General features: G+C 32.6%; 1 protein-coding gene across 2 annotated transcripts; it reads right to left on the reverse strand.

Moving 5' to 3' along the window:
- Positions 1-232: 232 nt before the first annotated feature.
- Positions 233-24502, reverse strand: LOC148630235 (structural maintenance of chromosomes protein 2-like). Of its 2 annotated transcripts, none has more exons than XM_088563735.1 (24): positions 24244-24502; positions 22197-22346; positions 21697-21858; positions 19056-19166; positions 18004-18141; positions 17589-17666; positions 16920-17132; positions 16379-16568; positions 15040-15094; positions 14261-14381; positions 13729-13847; positions 13361-13499; positions 12662-12808; positions 11876-12080; positions 11474-11609; positions 10301-10425; positions 8690-8883; positions 5127-5270; positions 4649-4843; positions 3698-3898; positions 3170-3295; positions 2815-2966; positions 1989-2136; positions 233-1118 (listed from the first exon to the last, which is right to left on the reverse strand). In XM_088563735.1, exons 1-24 carry the CDS (start codon positions 24409-24411, stop codon positions 912-914), a joined length of 3624 nt encoding a protein of 1207 aa, XP_088419861.1. In that variant the 5' UTR covers positions 24412-24502; the 3' UTR covers positions 233-911. The 2 variants fall into 2 exon arrangements, with proteins under 2 accessions (XP_088419861.1, XP_088419871.1); XM_088563745.1 differs by having other exon boundaries at positions 233-1307.
- Between the last annotated feature and the right edge of the window lie 129 nt (positions 24503-24631).

A 24631-nucleotide genomic window follows, 5' to 3' on the forward strand; every position in this document is an offset into this window, starting at 1 on the left:
TTGAGCGAGACATAAACTTTTTCGGTTATTGTCCTGAAACCAATGTTGACACACTCCCGCCACTATCATCAAACCAATAGCCGAGTCCAACTTGGTTGCAATTCGGCTAAAAAGTTGTGGCATGGAAATCTTTGATATGAGAAGAACAAGAATACACTCTGATAAGAAAATATTATATCACTCTTATATGAAAGGCAATGTTTATTTTAACTATGATAAACAAAAAACAATATTCAGGTAGCTGATGTTTATTTTATCTTTTGTATGCATTTATGGTTTTTAATACATATAATGCATATTAATTCTTAGCTGGTCTACTGGTGAACCAAATGATAAATCATTGTAAATTCTGCACAGATGGAGACATATACATTGCATAGACCAAACAGCGGGGTTTCGTCCAAAAAAAAAATAAGGGATAAAACAATATCACTAGAACACAGTAATACAGCACCATAATACCTATAAGATACACTAAAAATATACACTGTACAATATAGCTGCTAAAACAGGGCTGTCATTAAATAAAAATTTAATTGATTATATATGCATGTACAATCTTGACTATAAATGAAATAATAAATGAAATAATGGCCTATACAATGAAGACTGTTAATTCCTGAATGTTTTTCAATCACATGAAAAGCCTCCCAATAAACATAATTTGAAACAAAATATTGCATACTGAAGAGAAAACACTATGCTACTTTCCCCTGATTAAAAAGAAAAATGAAAAAACAGAGGATATATTCAGTTATACATATTGAAATAAAGTTTAACAGGAGAGATGCAAAGGATAGAAACATTTTAATTTTACACTCAAGTATTCCTGTAAAGAATTAGAATAAAGGAAGTTGGAAAATAATGATGACAATGGTATTTACAATGCAATGGAAGTTGTAATGTATTAACTAAGCTGATAACTCCTCTATTCTGGCTCGTTTGGATGATTGTTTCTTCTTGGCTGTGGCTGACTCGTTCTCTTTGTTGGAGATTAACGAGTTTGACTTGTGGTGTTGAACATACCTGGTTACAGTAGAAACACCGTCAACAAATCTGGTCTTGAATAATACATTAGCATTATTGAACATGCCATCCTTCAGAGACACCACAATGAACTGAAAATAGATGGAATATTTAAAGGTGGTTAATTAGATGCCTCATCAAAAGGTTCAAGTTTTTGGCTTCGAAGAAGATGGCGCTGCAGAGGTATAGCGATCCACCGTAGAAACACCATCAATGAAGCGTGTCTTGAATAAGACGTTGGCATTTTGAAACATTCCATCTTTCAAAGATACCACAATAAACTGAAAATAGAATAACAGTTTATGTTTAATACAAGGGACATCAATCATGTTCTGGAATCTACCTCAATTCTAACCAGTTATCTTATCCTTTCAAATGAACCTGAGGTGTTGTAGACAAAGTTCACAACAACAGGTTGTACATGATTGTGGGTTAACTTATTCATCATACAAAATGTACTATTTTCATGGTGGATAGAACAGTGCAAAAAATAGTACCTGAGAAATTAAGTATCAATACTACATAATGCTAATAATTTTTTTGAAAATGAAAAAATTGATAAGGCAAATATGTTTGCTTGACAGAATCCACAAAAAATAGGAGCCATAAAGAGTAATTCATTTACAACAACCCACTCATTGAGAAGCTAAGAAAAATGCCAACAACATTTTCATCTTCAATGATACAATTACAAGTCTCCTTCCAGAATCTGGCTGTACAGAAAAAATCGTAGAAAATTTAGGACTCTTTCTTTAATACTGCTACAAAAAAATATTTAAATAAATAAAAAATTAAATGGATTTCAGTATTGGTGGTACCAGATGATATTTGTATAGTTAAGTGGAAGTATAAAACATTGTGTATTGGTGTCAAAATCTTCTTCCCCTGTACAAAAATACTCTTTGACCTATGTAATAAATTACATGTGTAAATACACAATACATTGTGTAGCTGCAAATTACCTGTGAATGTTTAAAGTGAGACTTGATCATCTGTCCTATGTTCTGGGTGTGGGATATATCTAAAGCAGCATCAACTTCATCCAAGATATAAAGAGGAGCAGGTTTGAACAGTAACATGGCTAGAATCAGGGACAGGGCTATCAGAGATCTGAAAGGAGATAACTGTTATAATACATCTATTTTAAATAATCTCTCTCTCTCTCTCTCTCAGAATTTAATAACTTAAAACTTAAAAATTAAAAATGGACATTTACTTTGTCAGTGAGTAATCAGTGGTAAGTTCATAAGTAATAAAAATCTGGGAAAGCAGTGTTACGAAGTATGAAATGAGATAAGGGCTAAAACAAAATAAATCTAATCTTAAATTATAGATTTAACTAAATTTTGATTGTAATTTGAATACGTAAAAATGTTTAAATGCAGCACATTTTGTTCATGTAGTGAAAATACAGGCCAATTATTTTTCAGTAATAATACTTTCATGATTGCCAAATGAATCCTTACTTAACAATAATAATGTACATGTGCAAACTGTTTCTGAGTAAGTCCACATTTTCTAGGAAAATACTCCAAAGATGAGTGTTATTTTTTACACATGCTTTACAACAGTTTATATATTAGGAAGTTAAAAAAAAAAAATATTTGGCTGCCACAAAATTAAATTTTGATGATTCAAATTACGTGTACTTTTAATGCATTAGAAGAGAAAGAGTCAGAGGTGATTCCTAAAGCTTGTTTTATAGATTGTCTTCTGAAAATTTGAAGAACGATACATTATCAGTTGTGGTTTGATTACAACTCCTTCAGTCCTGGGGGCAATACATACCTCTGACCTCCACTGAGTTCACTGAGAGATTCTTTCCACACATCACCAAATCCAACCTTGACTTCTAACCCATCCAGTACAGAGTGACCTTCAGGGGGAGATAATTTTGCCCTTGCACCAGGCAGTAAAGTAGAGAAAATAGAACTAAAATCCTGAAATGGAAGGTGAAGTATTTCATTGGAAGGATACAACAAAATGTATTTAAAAACCTGATTAAAGCATTTGACTGCAAAGTGAATTATAACAGATATTGATGGTTTGATAAAATCTTCACATAACTGATAAACTGACATCTAAACATGGTAATAAAGGGCAAAATTCAAGATAGAATCATTCAGTTCTTATAATATGTCACCTTATTAACTTGTTCCCAAGCCTTTTTGAGAGCTTCATTCTTCTTCTGGTCTAACTCAGCAATAACTGCAGCAATCTTAGCCTTGTCATTAAGGACTATCTTTCTTTTCTTCATTAGATCTGCATACTGAAATAAATGACATACAAGTGAAACAGTTAACATTCTGTTTTATAATGCCTGGTTTCATTAAGTTTTAAAGCAGTCTTTTCAAAACCAAGCCAAAGCATTTTATTCTAAAACATTCATAGACTTCTGTCAACAATAAAATTATTCAATTATCTATCTTATCCCATGATAATTTTTGCTAACAATTATAAAGCACAATTTTCACTTGGTATCCGTGCTGTCTTAACCCAACATTATTAATGCCTTCATGCTTAGGTTTCACTTGTAAATCATTTTAATGGTTCAAACACAAATAAAAATCTTTTAGTTTTGCTTAATACATATTTCTTCCTTATCAAAGCTTTTCTTTGTAATTCCTTGTAACCTTAACAAATTTTCATATTCATAAGTCTTTAAGCATACCTGCTCCTCTGCTTTGCCCAACATGTTCATTGCCCTCATGTTGACACTTTTTGATAGTTTATCTTTTGTGTCTGTCAGTTTCTGTATTCTTCTCTCTGCCTCCTTTGGATCATTAGCTTTAAAATCATAGGCAGTATTAGGTTGGCCAAAATACTTCTTCTCATCAACTATCCAATCATAATTCTGCAGTAAATTCTCAACCTGCAAATATTAGAAGATTACTAATTAGTTAAATATATATTGTAATTTATCACCATAGATACGCCTACGGAATGAAATCAAAGTGTGCCAATGCAAACATGAAGTTGCAAGCACCGTCATGCTAGGAATACCAAAACTCATACAGGAACAGCACATAAAATCCCTTACAACATATGCCTCACCTTTATGAAGCCACACACCAAATTAAAAATCAATCCATCCATTGGGAGCCGAGATTTTTGTGACAAAAATTTTCTCTATCATTCCATAGAGTGAAGTGAAAAATTGCAAAGTCCCATGAAACAAGAAGTTGCACAGCAATCAAAATCACTTACCATGTATGCCCTGTCTTTATAAGGCCACACACCAAATTTGAAAGCAATCCTTAATTTGGGAGATGAGATAATTGCACCAAAATTTGGATTAACTAATGACTGATGTACAATATGATTCCACCAACTCATTTAACAAGAGTATAAATAAATTATACTGAAAATATGGCTAATATATGTTACAACTTATTTGCTAGACACAAAACTTTTTCAATATTCGAATTTGACCTTGGCTGAGAGGTCACCAAAACAAATTTATCATATCTATAAAGATAAATAATATAAATGATAGCCTAAAAACACTTGCAATGTAAGGCAGACTCACTAATAATCCCTTCTCTTTGTGGTAGGGGTGGATGAAAACCCCTTCTAAATTGAGTCATATACCCAATAATAACACTGTGCTGTTGTACAATACCTGTTTGGCAGCTGTTTTAGAATCTGTCTGATATTTTGACACTTTGTGTTCAAGTTCCTGTATCTTCAATTCAGAGCTATGAATATCTTTAGTCAGTTTTTTCTGCTCATCAGCTTTTTTATTGATATCATTATTGCAAGCCTTCAACAAATCTTTTTGTTTTGTGACTTCAGCTTGTGCTCCTTTAACTTCATCCTACAAATAGTTTCAACAGTGATGTGAAGAGTTTTCATTCTAACAAGTTATCTCCCTTCCTGGTACATGATTTTAAGTTTGGTAATTTTGTTACTAAGTGTACATTTATCTAATACTCTAAAACAGAGGGAATACAAATTTTATTTTCAAATAATACTATCTTTTCTAAAAAGTCCATTTTCTAATGTTTTTTTTTAAGATGATGCTTGGCATTTTTTCCTCCCCATGTCAAAAATGTTTTTTAGCCAACAAAAAGCTTTTCAGCAGGAAGAAGTTTCTATACCTTTGTTTCCTTCATCTTTTCAGAAAGTTCCTCAATCTGTTCTTCAAATTGTTTGATAGTTTCATCTACAGTCTGTAACTGTTCTTCATAGTTCTTTATATCCTTCTGTAATTCTTCTACTTCTAGTTTTATACTATCTGTTTCCTATAACAGTTATCATTTTATGTTTAAACTATCTGTTCCCTATAACAGTAATCACTCTAGTTTTATACCATAATCATTTTAGTTTTATACTGTCTGTTCCCTAGAACACTAATCATTTTAGTTTTATACTGTCTGTCCCTTTAACAGTAATCATTTTTGTTTATACTGTTCCCTATAACAGTAATCGCTCTAGACTTATACCATAATCATTTTAGTTTTATACTGTCTGTTCCCAAGAACAGTAATCACTTTAGTTTTATACCGTAATCATTTTAGTTTGATACTGTCAGTTCCCTATAACAGTTATTATTTTAGTTTTATACTGTCTGTTCCATATAACAGTAATCGCTCTAGTTTGATACTGTCTGTTCCCTATAACAGTTATCATTTTAGTTTTATACTGTCTGTTCCATATAACAGTAATCGCTCTAGTTTAATACCATCTGTTCCCTACAACAGTAATCATTTTAGTTTTATACTATCTCTTCCCTATAACAGTAATTGCTCTAGTTTTATACCGTAATCATTTTAGTTTTATACTGTCTGTTCCCTAGAACAGTAATCACTCTAGTTTTATACCGTAATCATTTTAGTTTTATACTGTCTGTTTCCTATAGCAATAATCGCTCTAGTTTGATACTGTCTGTTCCCTATAACAGTTATCATTTTAGTTTTATACTGTCCGTTCCATATAACAGTAATCGCTCTAGTTTGATACCGTCTGCTCCCTAAAACCTTAATCATTTTAGTTTGATACTGTCTGTTCCCAATAACAGTATTCGCTTTAGTTTGATACTGTCTATTCCCAATAACAGTAATCGCTCTAGTTTAATACCGTCTGTTCCCCACAACAGTAATCATTTTAGTTTTATACTGTCTGTTCCCTATAACCAGTGATTTAGCTAGCGCTTGTCATTTTTGCCATTTCTGAAAGGATTTCATAAATGACGAAAATGTTTTAGATCGTTTTTGTCACTTAAAATTTGAATAGCGTATAAAAAAATTCCATTCTGAAAGTATTTCAGATAAATTTTAGTTACCTTAAATAAAAATGTTGTTAAAAACTGTCAATTGAAAGTTACATAATTTCACCTGGTCTAATGCTCTGACAAGTTTATGACCCCAAGCTTAGTAATTACCTGGTCAACCAGGTGTGAAATACATTCTGTTTTTGTTAACCTGGCATCCCTGATATGTGCATCATTAATAATCTTATAAAATAACAACAATTTATCAATCGTTTGATCATTAGGACCACAAAAGATAATCCCAGGGTTCTCACTCAACTTCAACCGGTCGTTTTTGACCGCCGAAAATAGCTTCAAGTTGACTTGAGACATTTCTGCTTTTAAGTATGTTTAAAATATAACTTATATATATCCTTATTTTAAGGATTAGTCATGTTTAAACGATTTCGATCTTTAATGGATACCGACCAATATTTACTCCCATATAAAAACAAACCCTTCACGAACCTTGCAAGATATATAGCTATCTATTTTCAGAAATTTAAATGCACACAAAACCAATGTCTCCGAAGTGTGACTGGTCATCTTGTGGATTTCAATTACTTTTAACACAATAGAGGACAGTTAGGAAGTATTAATCAACGATATTTATTTTACAACTCTTTATTCTTCTTGAAACTAAATCACAATAATTATGAACGTTTTCAATTCTACTCAGCCCCGTGCAGGTCCGGGTGTTAAAAGAATAGGCCTGCAGCAGCGCTAAGCTTGTCGTAAAAGGCGACTAAATAGTGCTCAGAAACCTAGCCGGGGGCTAGGCGCTCTGCCCACAGAGCAACTGGGATGTGTGCCCCAGGTGGTGGAATGGGGTACCCCTGGCATGTTACATGCTGGGGTTGTCAGGCTATAATACGGAAAACCTGACCGCAAACCATAGTGGTGCACCGTGTTGGGAAAAATGCCACATTCCTCGCACGTTAAAGAACCCTGCTGTGGTATTCGATAGGAGTAGGAACCTTTGCGCTCCGCCACAGGAGGCTAAATTGCCCGACCTTACCCATCCCCCTTTTTCCAGTGGCAATCAAAATTTGTCGACCCTATTATCCTTGTGACCGATCCTCTTTTTTCATTTCATGTTCATTGTCTGAATATAGCTGAAATATTGCTGCTTGGACGTTAAACCCCAACAAACAAACAAACAAACAATTCTACTCATGATCTGGGGTCAAAGGTCACTAAAAAATTACTACCCAGCAGTAAGATATCATGCAGCAACCGCTTACAGAGTGCAACATTCTACAGTTGGCTATGCCAATGTGGCCAACCTCCTTTCTATCTGTCTAGTTTCTGCATTATCTTCTGGTGACTGAGAGGGGATTTAGTAGGTACAATCAGATCAAGACCTACATGAATCTTAGGAACAGGCTCAAGGTTTCATCAATCAATACTCTTCTAAAGATCTGTCTCCATCCTTCTGATTTGAGGAGTTTTAGGTTGAAGAGGGCTTTTGAGGTGTGGTGTTTGGCAAAGGACAGACAGATTTTCTCTTATTAGTTGAGTGTCAGGATAATGTCGGATAAAAGCTCTACATGTCAGATAAAACTCTACGGGGCTCATGTTGTATTGTTATATGTAAAACCGACTTTAAATAATCTTTTATGCTTTTATGCTTATGTGTCAGGTTATACCATAATAGTAGCTTATGTCAAATAGTAGCTATTTTTAGACTGAATGCATCAAAGCTTTGTCATGATGTAAAAAAAAATTCTATTTTATTATTTTTCAAACAGTAACTATTTTATTTTAACATTTATTGTATTTATTGTTATGCCTGTATTGAATATATTAAGCATGTTAAGTCGTTCATGCTCTGCGCAAAAGTGACTAAAGCCCTCAAAATCCTAGCTAAAACCCTGCTTATAACAGTAATCGCTCTAGTTTTATACTGTCTGTTCCCTAGAACAGTAATCACACTAGTTTTATACTGTCTGTTTTCTAGAACAGTAATCGCACTAGTTTTATACTGTCTGTTCCCTAGAACAGTAATCGCACTAGTTTTATACTGTCTGTTTCCTAGAACAGTAATCACACTAGTTTTATACTGCCTGTTTCCTAGAACAGTAATCGCTCTAGTTTTATACTGTCTGTTTCCTATAACAATAACTTACAGATGCTCACTTTAGGAGTAAATAGTCATAACTATAAATACAAGTAAACAACTCCATCATTTCCCATAATGAATGACATTTGATGAGTGGGGTAAAGGTCATATAACTTAAAAGGGGAAATTGCATCTCAAAGCAATATTACATTTCTGAATCAAGAAATATTCTTGACAGTTCATATTGTCATTGAATTTAATAAATCAAGCAGCCAAAAAAAAATTATTTGGGTATTCTCAAATCAAGACAAAGAAAACTCATTAGAATACAATAGCAATATAAAGTTTACCTGATATTTCTCCTTCATCTTTTTACTAGACTCCTCCATCTTTTTCTTAGCTTTACCCACATTTGCCTCAGCTTCCTTCAGTTCTTTCTCTCTGATGGCTTTGGCATTTTTTATTTTATCCTCCAGATCTTTAACTTTTTGAGTTGCTTTTTTCTGAGTCTCTTCAGCTTTTTTTGTTATCTCCTCTTGTTCCTCTACAATGAATTAATTAGAACTATTAGTAATCATTGTCAGATTTAGTTACAGAGATCATAGTGATTTTTTTTTTTAAATCTGAAGGTCTGGCATGGGGTTTGCAGACTGCTTTAAGCCACAAGCAGGGTCCAAGTGCACAGCCCCAGTGAAGGCCTAGGGGGCAAAGCCACGGAAAATCCAGAACTTCCCGCTTTTTTAACCCACTTTTGGCATGACCGGAGTATGGTTTACAGTATTTTGCATTATTTTGAAGAAAAAAAAAATAGCAACCTACAGATTTTTTTTATATATATACACAATTTATAATTGTCAAATCAAGAAACTTGGAGATTTTGATTCTTGTAACTATCCTTTCAGAAAGGTCATTGACCCATGAGGAACAATGTCAGCTGGTTCCTTTTTATAAATAACCCTATTACCACCAAAATAACAACTTCCGTTTTTTAACCAGTCTGGACTGGTTTGGGATTCAGTCGTTACCAGAATCCAATAAGGGTATCCGCTACAGAACCAGTTTACAATGTTTACAGTAAAAGAAATTAGCATTAGACCTACAGACCGAGTCTATGTAAAATCAAGCAGGTCTGTAAAGAAATTGGCTCAATTTCCTTTGAAATCTACAAGGCGGTCTACATAAAATTATGATGGGTCTATTTTGACCAAAAATTAAGTTTCTAACACTGTGTACAAAAGCCATGTAGGAACGTTCGAATAAAATATACCGAGAATCATCCATAAAACAGGTAGTTTTACTGAAATAATTTTCTGGTTGATTTTAAATTAATCAGTCACAACCAAGTGTTTTGAATGGGCTAACTGGGCAAATTCAGACCTCAAACCTCCCACCCCCCAAATTTTTCTCAATGAATTTACACCAATCTAAAAAATGACCAAAATTGCCCCTAAAATACAACAGATCAGCAGAAAACTTTCATCCCTGTAGTAATCAGAACCATTATTTATCACTGATTTAGTAATATGTAATCAGAACTTTTTTTTATACTTCCCAACTGATTATGATAAAATTGTGCACTGCTTGCAAACTTTCCGTTCTCAGCATCTGACTTGTCAGTTATTGTTTCAAATGTTTCAAATATCTGTTATTACACAATTGTTCTTATGTAAGCAAATATTTACATTTCCTTTTGATTAGGAACATCAGGTAATTATCTCTAAGCGGTCAATAAACCTTTTCTATTAGTCCATGTTTTCTATCAGTTGCAGAGAAATTGATTTCAATTGTATATGATTTTTGTTTTATCATATATGAGTAAAAGGTTTTTGTAATAATTTGTCATTTTAATTTATTTAAGTAAACCGGTTAATCAGAATCATATCATACATGTAAGATATTATTGTATTTCTATGACAGAACCCTAGCTATTGAGATCCTTGTTTTAGCTGAGTGTTTCTCACCTATAGATGCTTGTAATGAATTGATTTCCTCCAGCTGTTGGTGATGAGAACTTTGTTCTAGTCTAGCCTTTAACAATTCAGTTTCATTTACTTTCAAGTCATACTGTTGTTTTATACTTGTGTATCTGAAATAAGAAAGTTATTTTAATGTTGCTACAAGATTGAAGTCATCACTACAGAAGTTTTATGGTCGTCATCATTAACTCATGGATCGTTATGGTGTATCCATCAGCACCATGAAAAATGATTTATTCAACAGGTCATGGTTTTCTTTTCCTCGTTTGTCTACCCCGGACTTGACTTTTTATGAGCAACTCAGCGGGTGTTTCTAGAAAAGCAGAGGACGCTTACCCTACCGGTGCACCTGGTCCATGCTCCCAGTTTTTAGTGGAGTCAGAGTTGCTCATTTACTTTCGTTACTTTGTATGTATGATTTTAGTTACTTTATGTTCTTTGTTGTGTATGTCTGTTTTCTATGTCTGGTCTTTGTCCCTGGATTACATTCTTTTGATTACCGCTATAACCTTGGTTCCCTTGATTACTCTTAATAAAGTACATGTAGGAATACATTTGTATATTACAATATCTTTGTTAAGTAACATAAGAAGTCAATACTAAACACTTGTCTACTAATTAGAGGTCAAAATACTAAACACTAGCCTACTAATTAAAGGGCAAAATACTAAACACTCGTCTACTAATTAGAGGTCAAAATACTAAACACTAGCCTACTAATTAAAGGGCAAAATACTAAACACTCGTCTACTAATTAGAGGTCAAAATACTAAACACTAGCCTACTAATTAAAGGGCAAAATACTAAACACTCGTCTACTAATTAGAGGTCAAAATACTAAACACTTGTCTACTAATTAGAGGTCAAAATATTAAACACTAGTCTACTAATTAGAGGTCAAAATACTAAACACTAGCCTACTAATCAAAATTTCATTGGTATATGGTAGGGTATAATAACCTTACATCACCACCAAAGTCAGAAATACGGATTTTAGGACAAACCTAGTTTGCATTTCCAGTCTTGAAGACTAATATGCAAAAGTAGTTAGTGTCAAACCCAGACTAGTGTCTAACAATCCATATCCATGATACTGGTAAAAAAATACCATATTAAGCACTAGTTTTAGAATAGTAAAAAGCTGTTGCAAGAACAAACCTATCAGCCATTTTCTTGATTGATGCAAGTTGAGTCTCAACTTGGTGTAGCTTATCTGATTTCTCCCTAAGCAGTGATTCTGTTTCCTGGAATTGTTGGAGCTTTTCTAGTATAGAACTGGTTTGGGCTCTGGCACCTGAAATGTTCCAAGGAAGTGGTGTAATTTTAAAAGAGAGCCATTAAAAAAATCTATTAACACATCATAAACTAAAACCAATTCATTTTCAGTTATATAAATTTTTTAGTTATAAAATGAATGCAATAACCCTATCAAATTGATGATCATCTTGTAAAAATCTCAGATAGTAAATCCATTGTAGTATCTTCACTTAAGAATAGATGGTTATTTATTTAACATTTGACCATGTCCCTTTTTGATAAAAAAAAACATGACTACCCTACCTCCAGTTAGAGTTCCTGCTGGATCAAATGAGTCACCTTCCAACGTAACAGATCGTTTCATGATTCTGTCATCAAAAGTAACTTTTTTTGCAGTGTTCATATCCTTACAGACAAATGCTGAACCAAAGACAAACTGCATAGCTGCCTGTAGATCCTTCTCATAACCAATCAAAGACAGAGCTGTATTAACATTTTCTTTACCAACCTTGAAAATAATAAATATCTAGTTTTGAGACAGCCGGATATTGTACTATAATAGAATTTTTTAATAGTTGACCATCTTCTCCAAATCTCATCGGTTCCAACATAAAATTTTCAGTATGGTCTGATAGGTCTTATGTTTTACAATTCTGTAGAAATTAGAAATATATTACAATAGAAGTTCAAATATTCCATTGAAGTAACATAACTTGGACCAGTCCATAATAATCTTGAATCTATTCAGAAATGCAAGAATTGGGCATAATTTGCAGTTAAAATCTTATAACTTATGGAGAACCCAAGAAAAAAAATGGATTCGTATTGTTTTGGAAAAAAAAAAAAAAAAACAGAAAACAATTTGTTGTTAATTAGATAATTGTGACTGTAATTTCTGTTTCCACAAGTCTACAGACTACAAATTTATGGTCAGTGGCCAGTCAGTACACATATCCAGAAAGATAGGGCATTAATATGATAGGGTATCACATAATACCTTGCCATCAAATATAACATGCTCAAATAACTTGGGAGTCAATAATTTGAATAATTTTAACAATACATGAAGTTAGTTGTACAGCTATTTACCAAATCTTCTGCCTTCTTGACAACATCCTGTCCTATACTTCTGGCAGAGATTTTATTGAGAGGTATAATGGTGTATCGTCTCCTTAGTTCTCCTTTCTGTAGTAGCTTTTTACCAGTAACTTCAGTGTCAACCACCACATTGTATAGCTATCAAAATATTAATTTATTGGACAATCTATAAAATTGTTTTAATAAAATGATATAAAGGAATACCATGTATACTGCATACAAACCATTTGAACATTCCATACCTACATGTACTTTTAAAAAGTAATACACTCAGTTACTTAAGTCTGAGATTCTTACTACATAAATTTTTATATATGATGCAATTGATGATTGAAGACGGTTTCTAACAAACAATGTAAAGTATTGTATATCCCTCTTTGTGCAAACATGTAATTAAATGTTCTTGAAAAATCATGTTCCTAGAACTTCCTACTAAATAATGTAAGCATTAAGATTGGCTGGAACCATTTGCAGAATGTAGATTCAAAATTGTTGAAGATTTTATGTCACTACATTTACTTTAAAATATTAGCTACATCAGGGTACTAAATGTTCCTACAGACAATATACCAAAGTTTGGTAAAATTTCATGGAAGGAGGTTGCTTCTATCGAAATTAAAAGTACCAACAAATATCATTGACAAAGGGTTTATTAATGTTAAAGTAGATTTAATCATTAACTGTACAGACCTTGCCTCCAGCAGCTACCTCCAATGCGGTGGCAGTTTTCACATCTTTTACTTTAATCAATTTACAGACCAAACCATGCACCTTCCTTCTGTCAAAGTTTTTCTCTGGGTCTTTGTAATCAAACTGTAAATGGGGAAATCTGAAGAATAGGACAAAGACAGCCATGTTTTCAATTGTTATTAATCATTAACCAACTAATTTCAGATATGCATATGCCATAACAAATTAAAGAGAATTTTAAACAGTAATTTGTAACAATCCTCAACAGCTTAATTCAATTCCAGTTATTAATTGTATTTAAATCTAATTTTAAGAACTATTAGTAGCATGTTTTCAACAAGTTCAGTCTAGTAAGCAGCATATAGTACCTTGCTTCTAGTGTATCTAGTTTTTCTTTTAAATCATGAACTTCTTTGGACAATGTCCTTTTATCTGTTGCCAACCGATCATCAAGACCTTCTTCAAATCCTAACTTCTTCATTTCATTCTATCAATAAAAACAACACCTCATCATTAATATCAGTCTGGTTAAAAATTTGGAGTGGCAAGCCTTCAGTAACACTCTAAATTCATTTCCTTTTGAGAACCTAATAGGCAACCATATATCTTTATGAAGCTTTAACTTTCATGAATGTAACTTTTAAGTTTGATTAAGTGATATACATTAAGTTGCAATGACCGACTTGAATTTGTACTATTCATTTCAAGCAGTTTTTTGTGGTAGAATTGCATGTTCCTCTTTCAGGTTTTTTTTTTTTTTTTTTTTAAATGTAATCAATTGCCATAGATTCAGTGATAGACCTGAAGACAATTTAATTATGATATACTATTAAAAAATCACAAAATGCACTATTCCCAATGAAAATACTATGACTCAAAAGCTTCCAAGAGAAACTATACCTCAAGGTTTTGCATATTTTTCTTGATAGCATCATAAGCTGCAATATCCTTTTTATAACCTTGTTCTGTTTTCTTCAAATCAGACTGTTTCTTTTTTACTTCATCTCTTGCATGTTTAAGTCTAAAAAAAAAAAACTGCAGCTAGTAATATTCATATAAAAAACTATGTAACAACAACGCTAAGGAAATAAACTTTTACCAAAGATATGTCTTGTCTATGGCACATGGTAGCTGTTTGACTGCAGAGGGATATACATATGGAAGTGTAATATACATATAATAATACACTTAATACTATTGACATACATATAGCATGAGTCTGGCCTAATCCAAAGCTCAACATTATATCTTAAAAAGAAATTTTATGTCAAAAGGACTTCAACACAATGTAAAGGGAGAATTTAACATATATTATGCCATGAAATATGCATCTGCCTTTTTTTATATATTATTTTCTATATAGGTTATACACTGGTAAATTTGTTGTTTTTCCACAAAATCCTTCTTTTTTTCTATTATCTGTGTATTTTTGGAAAAAAAATCTCGAAACACCAAAAAGAATGTTCTCCAAAACCACAAACAAGTATCTGATTGAACTTGGACTTGACAAAAGCCTTAACTTTAACACCAATACTTCAATATTGACTTCCGTCAATTTTGCCATGAAGTAGACAATATCTGAACAGAAGTAAAATCTTTAAGACCTTTAGTTTTCGTCTGAATACCACCCACAGGTATATTTCTTTATTTGCTAAAATTTATAGGTAAAATTGATATACCTCATCTGAGCTTGCTTGGTTTCAGTTTGAGCTTTACTAATGTCATTCTTGGCAGCTGTAAACGAATCATAGTTTTAACTTAATAATTGAGTAATAAACAAGACAGGGATGTCATTAGAAGCCAGCAGCCAACAAAAATCGCCGGCTACTCTTTCAAACGTCGCCGGCTACTTTCGTACCCCACAAAAATAAAATTCATGAAATATTCTTCAAGACCCTCTTTATATAACATACTGACAATATTCATCCACAAATATTAAAGATTGCACTTGAATGATGCATTGGTGTAACTTTAATGCATTGTTCAGTTGCTAAAATAAATAGTCCGTGTTTTTTCCCTGTTTCTAAATATAGACTTTCTTATTTTTACCGAACTAAAAATACTTCGTTTCCGGTCAGCAAAAAGCAACATGTCGGGCCGTAAAAGGTCAAAGCCTGTGACACAGGGACAATCATCTATCTGTAGTTTTTTGTCACCAGGGCCAGCTAAGGCCAAAAAGACAGACAGTGACAATGATAGATATAAATTAACAATCATATTATCGATGATATTTAATATCTTATTTTAATTCGATGTGCAGTCATGGATTCGTAACTTGTCTATTTGATTTTCCCCTTTGATTTTGCTCCTTGGACTTTGTTCCCATTGGATTCTGACTTTGTTGTCACTTGTCTTAAGTGGAAAAAAGAAGGGTCTATGCAATGGGGAACTTTTCAATAATAAACAATTTGTTCAAAATTTTAAAAAAATATCACATTTTTTAGGCTTAACTAACAGAAACTTGTATAAAAATTGTAATCTTATTGTCCTGTACAATGGCCCAGGAGAGCCCTAGAATGCAAGATATTGCACCATTTACCCCCTGCCGTAATGGGCGGGTTTGCCGCCTACTTTATCTAATTAGCCAGCTACTTAAAAACTTAGTGACATCACTGCAAGAGTAAAGTATATTCACTCACTATGTATACTAAACTAGGGTAATGTGGAGTATATGCCCATTACCATGTATATTTGTGATTACTTGGTATCCTTTTCTTATAACCATAAAAGCCACTAGTTTACATTTTGAAAGAACAAGTCTGTATGAGTAAGATTGCGATTCTCCAGTCTTAGTTTTACCAAGTCTTCTCTGACAGTATAATAGTCATTGTTTTTTATTAGTTCTTAAATTAGCACACTCACCCATATTGTTAACTTTAAATTAAATTTCCTTGAAAGAGCAAAAAGGCAATTAAAATTAGTTATAAATTCCATAAATTAAGGTTGTATAAAATAAATAATTGTTTACAGTTAAGGATAAGTTTCTGTAAGAACATCTCCTGATGTGTTATTACTAACTTAACAGCTGATCATTAAGCGTAGCATCCTCTCCATCTGTATTAGTTGATAATCCAGCACTAACAGCCTGGAATCTATTCTGTGCAGCAGTATACGCCTCTTGGTCATCATTACTCTGTGTCTGTAGTTTCTCCAAATCTTTGCCCACCTTGTCTATTTCCTTTTGTTTTGACTGCAATGTTTTCTTGTCCTATAAATAGAATACACATAATATATTTCAGCCTGTCTTGTGGTGAGAGGGTTTCCTCGTCGTTCATTGAAAACCAATGGGTGGCCTTCAGCTGACATGGAGTTATTGTCTCTATGACATATTAACCATACCCATTCTTTGTTAAACAATGTATATTACAACCATAAACTGGCGAAGAATCATTTTCATATTTCATACTTGTTTTATTTTGATGTGATAAAAAATTTATCTTTGGAAACATTATAACAACAGTAAGTACATATATCACTGATTACCATATGATATCATATGATTTTACTTCAGCTTACATACATAATTGTAAATATCATTTTCATACAATTGTTTACATACATTATCTGACTGTTTGATGAGTTCTTTCTTTTTCTTCTGTTCTGCCTTCAGTCCTTCTTTCTTGTTATCTACAGCACTCTGAGCCAAAGCTTCTACCTTCTGTTTCTCACTCAATTTACTTTCTAATTTCTGTAAAACACTCCCCGATTCCTCATCTCGTTTTTTCTCTAATTGTTTCAAAACCACGTCAATCTCTTTTATCTCATTCTCCATCTGATAATTAAATAAATCAGTAGTCATTAAGACAGTACAGTTTCAGTTAATAATTTATCAAATAAGCCAGTCTGCCTAACATTGGTAATTTGTTAACTGCTGACCAGAGAATGTAGCCAAGAAGTTGCATGCATTGTTGCATTAGATATAACCCCACTTGTACAACAATCCATCCATTGGGAGTCAAAATAATTGCCACAAAATTTGGACAGACTAAATGGGAGACAAGGTGATTCCAATTTACCACAAAGGTATTTAATATAAAGTGATATGTCCTGTAGAAATGAAACTTAAATTTTTATCTTTTAAAGTCATCAGCAACAAGAAAAACTGTCAATAAGAAGTTATGGTTTTGAACATAACAAGAGCAGGGATATCCAGCAGCATGAAATAGGATACAATGTTCCTATGTGTAGCTAGTATCTTGTTGATTAGTTTAGAGGGAACAAACATTACCTCAATCACCCTGCCTTTAATTGTTTCTATTGATTCCTGCATCTCCAGAAGTTCTTCTGAAGATTTCTTTTTCTTCTCCTACAAATAAAAAAAGATAAATGTATCTATTAAATTTCAAAGTTCCCCACTTAACATCTAGACTGAGGATAACTAAAATCAACTTTAATAATATACCTGTATGACCATCAATCATATATAAACTATGTTATTATACTGGATCAACTACTAGAAAGAAACTAACAAATACAAATAATTTACACACAACAAGCCATGAATGACACTACATTTGTTTTTTCTACATTCAGACAACATACATCTACATTTGTCATACAAGGTGAAGTCTAAGAAAAGCTATGACCATTAAAAACAGGGTACAAGAGAAGAACTCAAGCTATATATTAAAACCAATAGTTACCTCAGCACACACAAACTGAAAAGCTATGTAGAGCTTATTTAAATGTTCTAATTCTCTGATGATTTTCTGGTATTCCAAATAAGATGATCTCTCCTCTTTCAACTTTGTCATAGTTGGCGTAATGTCTTCTTTGACAACCTGTAATACAGAAACAGATGATGAATGCAGTAATTAACCTGACCACTTCCGTTTTTGTTAAGCAAACTCTTAAGTTTCTTTTTTTCCTTTCATAAGAAAGAATCAATAAATCATTATTGGTTATTTTTTTCTTCATCTTGATGCAAATAGTTAAATAGATAATAAAGAGCTGTGGTAAAGCGTATGACACATAGTTTCCCAGTACCCATTTTTCCCCTGTGTTTTAACTTCAATACGTTTGAAATGAAAAATCAAATGAAGTACAGTCAAACCTTGGTAGCTTGAACTCCAAGGACCATTCAAATGTATTCGTGTTATCAGGGGTTTGAGAAACTGAAGTTTGTAGATTTCCGGATATTTTTTGTTGCCGGTCCAAGTTCAACTTTATTGTTAGAAATAGCTTGTTAAGTTTTGTAAGCTCTATGCTATTTTTTCATTCGCTTTCGGAAGGTTATGTTGATTTGTTGACATTAAAAATGCTGTGTTGGCTTAAAAAACTTTAAGTTCCTTGGTCAATAATTTGTTGACATTAAATTTTCTTTTAAGCTTTCAACATGCCGACTTCGGAACATCCTTGAACTTCAATCAGTACTATGTTAAGATCAAAACTACCTAATTAGTGATGGGTTACATTTTACCTGTAATTAACTTAAATGACACTGATTAATGATATGGTTTCAGTTTTTCACACCTTTTATTACCCAAGCTGACAAAATGGATGACAGAGTTCAAGTGAGGGTTATTCTCTTAAGATTTATTACCGAACGGACCAACAATTCAGTTGGAGTGTTCGAGAAATCCAATGTTATTTATGTTATATAGAAAAAAAATTTCAGACTTTAAATTGTGTTAGAGAAATCCCGGATGTTCAAGCCATCCGAGTTCGAGTGAGTATTTGATTGTACAATACTAACTGAATCAATCTCCCGTAATTTAGCGTCCTTCTTCTCTATTGTTTTCTGAGCAGCTTCTTTTTTACTTTCATACAGTCTAGTGCCTGCTGCTTCCTCTATCATAGATAAAATCTGGAAAAGAATTTCATACCATATTACAACATATAAACTTGAAAAGAACAACCAGAAGGTGGTGAAATTAACCTATAAACATTTCTCTTCATCAAAACCATACACGTGTTTAAGTGGTTCCATCAAAATTGGAGGTTTTTATTGTTTTTTTTTTTCTTTTGGTGGAATAGCAAGTAAATTATATGTGAAGCAGTGATTAGGATTACCATGCGCCATTGTCGCATTTCCTCTAAGAATGGCGCATGGAGTGACTTATGTGTCGCGTCATGTGCACGCATTAAGTTTCCATTATTGATGGTGGAGTGTTGTCCACTACTTGTGACAATAAAAAAGGCATGAACATGTCTTTTAACAATGTTTTTATTAGCTGCAGGCAAATGTATGGATTGCCACATTTTCGAGGGGATTTGAAGACCGGGGAATGAAACGGTACTTTGTCAATTTTTTAGATTACACATTCTTGATCTCTTAAGCGTTTGAAATAATAATAAACTTTGTTTTAAAGAGCAAAAATAATTTGATAATATTAGAAAAGCGTGGACTGGCAGTCCCATTTGAAATTGAAAAGACATTTTATAAGCTAGACCCAAAACAGAAGAAATTATCTTTTTCAAAGCCTAAAAAAATATTAATGATGGGAACAGAATCAAACTGCAATTGTTGTAGAAATTAACTTGGTAGCTAGACGTGATTATGAACCCCCTATTGAAAATATTAATAATGGTGGAGTCATATTATCTGGTCCCTGCAGCCAAACAAAAAAATAGACTCTTTCCTATCATTTGTGATAACTACTTTAATAGCCAAGTTAGGGTCTAACTGATGGGGGATCTGTAGGCTATGATAAAGCACTAGACAATACATTAGTATAAAAACTCAAACAAGAGAAAGGAAAAGTGATTTGATGTGACAAATAATTGACACGTTAATTGTTAACTCTTAAACATTTGATCTGCAGTGTAAATTAAAACTTTTTATGCTACATTTGGTCTTTAATATCTACGTCTAGCCAGCCTTAGCTGCTATACCAAATTTTGTTCCATGTTTTTTTTTAGAATGGCCCATTGAAATTGAAAATGTCCCATTGAATTGAATGGTAAGGGGGCCATAGTCCCATTGGCAAAATTTTAATTCCAATCACTGGTGAAGTTTATGGAAAACATCAAACATAAAGTTTGTTTTCTTTAAAAGCTATGTTGAATGTTCTAGAATTAAAATATTTATCTTTTCCCTGATTTGAATATCAAATGTTCACTATCTTTTAATGTCCCACCTACTTCCCACACAGTCCCGTAGCATATCAACAATTTATATTGAAGTTTAGGCCCTTTTCATTAACTGCATACCATGAGGTAAAATATTTGGGGAAATGTAACAAATATGCAAGAATGCTAATAACAAATTTCCAAAATCATCACAATTTGAATGTAGTATTTCCTATAACTATTGCAAACAAAACTTGGGAAATATACTGAACTGTTGAAATTACAGAAAATGTAAAATAAAGATAGAAAACTATATGGAAGGCACTTGACATTTTGAATCAACAATGTTAACATGTGGTTCTACAAAATTTATACTGTTAAATTAACAGTCATTATCAAATTAATTGTGTAGTAGATAATTATCTATGAAAAATAATTGACTGTGCATAAAATGCTGATGTATCCAATCAGGATCCTTTTTTTTCTGATAGTCAATTATCACCGATAACACTGATCAGCTGATTGCTCCTCCATGATCATTTACATGCCATAAAACATTCCTTTACTTGTTTAGACAGCAACAAACACCTGTTGTCAATTTTTTGGTTAAAAAAATGGAGGAAATGAAACTGAAACACAAATTTTGGGGTTTGAATACTGGGTATTCTAGATAATTTTGACATGGTCACTGTAATGTTCAAAAAGCGGCAGATTTTCCGTTCCCATGGTAGAACTGTAAAGAGGTTCTGATTCTGGTAGAAATGACCTCCCAACTGTAGGTTCACATGTATGCACAAATTACATTAAAACAAAATCCACACAATCAAACAAGACTGGGTCATAAAGACTTTTCAACAAATTTGATATGTTGTTTTATTAAATAAAATATTTGCAATCAAGAAGTTAAACATTTATCCTGAGAAGCTACTGAAATCTTACCAAGAGGCTAAGAAAAAGAAGTTTGTTAAATGTGGGGCTAAAAATTACTAAGATATATAAGATGAAAAAAGAAAAAAAAAGAAGTGGAAACATTTGCCAGACAAAGTTCAAACATTAAATCCCCTTAGTCACCAGTAGGGGACTAACTAGTGAAGTACTTGTAAAAGAAGGATAGCTAGAAATTCCCTAAATTAAGGTGCAAAATAATAAGAGGATAATCAATAACCAAAATGTTATCAGAGTGCCAAAGAACACATAGATATCATGAGTGTGTGAAAATTCCCTTTACTCAATATCAACGTCATTACAAATGATTGTTTATGATTTTGAAATCAATTAACTTAAGTTGATAATTAACTATTATGAAATCTATAATTAAATCTTACTTCAGGAGGTTTCATATTCAACACCTTAGTTATTCTGCCTTGCATGATAAGGAAATGAGGGTTGTTGACATTTAATTGGACAGATCTGAATAGATCCTGAACTCTAGTATTGTTTGCATTACTGCCATTGATAAGATATTTGTTTCTTCCTCCAATGACCACCTGAAAATAGTACAAGAATAAATGTATTATCAAAGATAACATCATCATTTTGGTGTTTACTTAGTAAACAGTGCTTTAGGCTTTCTGTTATCTGTGATGAAATTCAGACTAGGGAAAGTTACATTCAAAAGTCATGCAAGTGATTTTGTGTGAAAGTTTTTTTTAAATTTAGATGAAAGAGGAAAAATGCTAAAGCACTGTTGAAATAAATGGTTGCTTTAGCACTTGCACATGAACACCTTACCTAACAACAAATATGCCGAATGTAACCAGTCATCGATGGATTCAGTTACTGTAAAACACAATATAAAAGTGTTCAGAGATCTTACAATAACTACCTGACGTGTAATAGTGATTTCATCATACTGTTCATATCCAAGTGGACTTTGTTTCTTATCATGGTTATCAAAGGTGATGCTAACTGTTGCCTTAGTTACTCCAGCCTGACCATTTTTATAAACAAGTTCCTGCAGATTTGTAGCTCTCACCTACAACAGAAATGTATTTACATGTAACCTATTGAACATTGTTTTACTATATGTATACATATATATACATGTAAACAAAAGTCTGACGCAGTATTCAATCCACAAATTTTCATTTGAAGACCAAGGACAACCATGACATATGATCAAGGGTAATCAAAATTCAGATTTACTGAAAAATCAAATGACTAGTACAATTCTATTTTTGTAATGTATCATGCTATATACCATTTACAAAATACAGTTGAATAAAATACTGACAGGTTAATAAATATAAATTGATGACTGTAAAAACATGCCATGTTAATGAAAAAAAGCGCATTTTAATTTGTGAATATGTGTAAAAACATGGATCTCGTAGACTTGATAAACGATGGAATTTCCTGTGAGAAATATCATCTCTTGATCCCTATTTTCCCCTACTGATGTTGGTATTATCCCCAAAGTCATCCTCAATAAAAATGCCCTCAATTTAGCTGCATGAAGCTTGGCTAAAAATTCTTTCGAAAATCATCAATTAACATATTTTTAATTTATAACATTGTTGACATGGACTTGTGGAACTCTTCAAAATCAAGTCAAGATCATAATCTTTTCCATGTTTGGCTGAATGGGTGGTAACAGATACTGTAACTTCTCACAATGTGAAAAAACTCAAATCGAGTTATTGCAATAAATGCTGAAAGATAAATGGCTTTTCCAATAAAGTAACTGAAACTGAAAGGTATGTTGTAGATGAAAGTGTCAAAACAATTGAAATTAAATATCTTCTGTTTCATTTCCAGTTATGATTTTTTTTCAAAAGGTTTTAAGTTTAGTCCAAAAGAGAAATCACTGTAAGTGTTCATGAGTTCAAATGTGCAAAAGTTCTTATTCAGTACATATCAAATTACATGTAGGATTGGTTTGATCCAGGGAGTTTATATACTGATCCTTGTTTAATCATAGAGACAATGAAACATCCTTAGTAAATTATATACAGTGTATGAACATATACAATATTATTATAAAACCAATTCTTCAATTGAATTGGTGATTTCAGTTTTTCCAAATTATATTGAAAAGCTGATGAAAAATCCCCAAAATTGTTCTAGACTCTTTTTTCCCAAACCCTTGCAAAATAATGCTAAAAATCAACCAATTGACCAAAATGAAAGGATAATTGCAGGTATATCCCAAACCGTAAGTAAAAGGACTTGATATTGTGAACCTGTTCAAATGCATACTGATTGAGTATTTGTCAACTATCCATAATAGCCACCCCAGTTACCATGAAAAGATATATTGAGAAATCAAGAGAAATTCATATAATAAGCACCCTCATTACCACAGGATTTTGGATGAATAATTTGCCATGTTTAAGTCATAGTTGCCTTACCAGTCCCAGACAGAGAAGTTTGAGTCCGTCTGAGATTTTAAAAACTTTTGCCCTGAAATTGCCATTTCTTGTTTATCACTTAATATAAAATCTTTAAAAACGATACCCAAAGTTTTAACCTCTGAATTGTTTTTTATTAAACAGTGAAAATCGGAATGGAAAGTGAGAAATCGTCAATTATTAACTGTAACTTCTGGTTACACATTTCTGGACTTTTGAGAACATAAAATTGACTGAGTTTGAAATTGTCATAAATGTTTTCAACTTAATTTTACTTCAATTGAGTTGGAACATAAATTAGAACTTCAGGGCCAAGATTCAGTATAAAGTTTCTAATATTATAGAAAAATCAGCGATATACGTGTACATAGCGATTTGGGTACAGGGAATTTGATACAGGAACCTCCTCAGTCTCAGACCAATAGCTGCACCAGGAAAAACTGATACAGTAGAAAAAGGAAAGCAGACAGATTCGAGAAGCCACGTGAACATAACCCATGGCAGAAAATAATATTTACTAACATGTGAAAGGTTGGTTATTCCAAGCAAAAAACAAATTGAATCTAGAATGTTAGACTTTCCGCTCCCGTTTAATCCAGTGATGGCGTTAAACAGCGGATCGAACCCGTTGATCTCAGTACGTTGTGCATACGACTTAAAGCCGTCTATAACCATAGACTTGATATGCATTGTATTATGGTGAAAAAACTGTGTTCAAATCATGAGGATTTTGTAAACAAAATTTGAACTGGCGCTCAAATTAATCATATACTGCGCATGTACAAAAGGAAGTAAGCGAGAGTAAAATAAAAAATAAAACAAGATCGTAGAGTAGACATGGTCTCCATTCCGGAAAGATAACCGAATTCTCAATACTTTTTAAAAAAGATTCCAAATCACCAGACATGGA

The sequence above is a fragment of the Perna viridis genome, chromosome 1 (assembly GCF_037379345.1).
Source record: "Perna viridis isolate PV_CMFRI_1.1 ecotype Kerala chromosome 1, ASM3737934v1, whole genome shotgun sequence".
Lineage (NCBI taxonomy): Eukaryota > Metazoa > Mollusca > Bivalvia > Mytilida > Mytilidae > Perna > Perna viridis.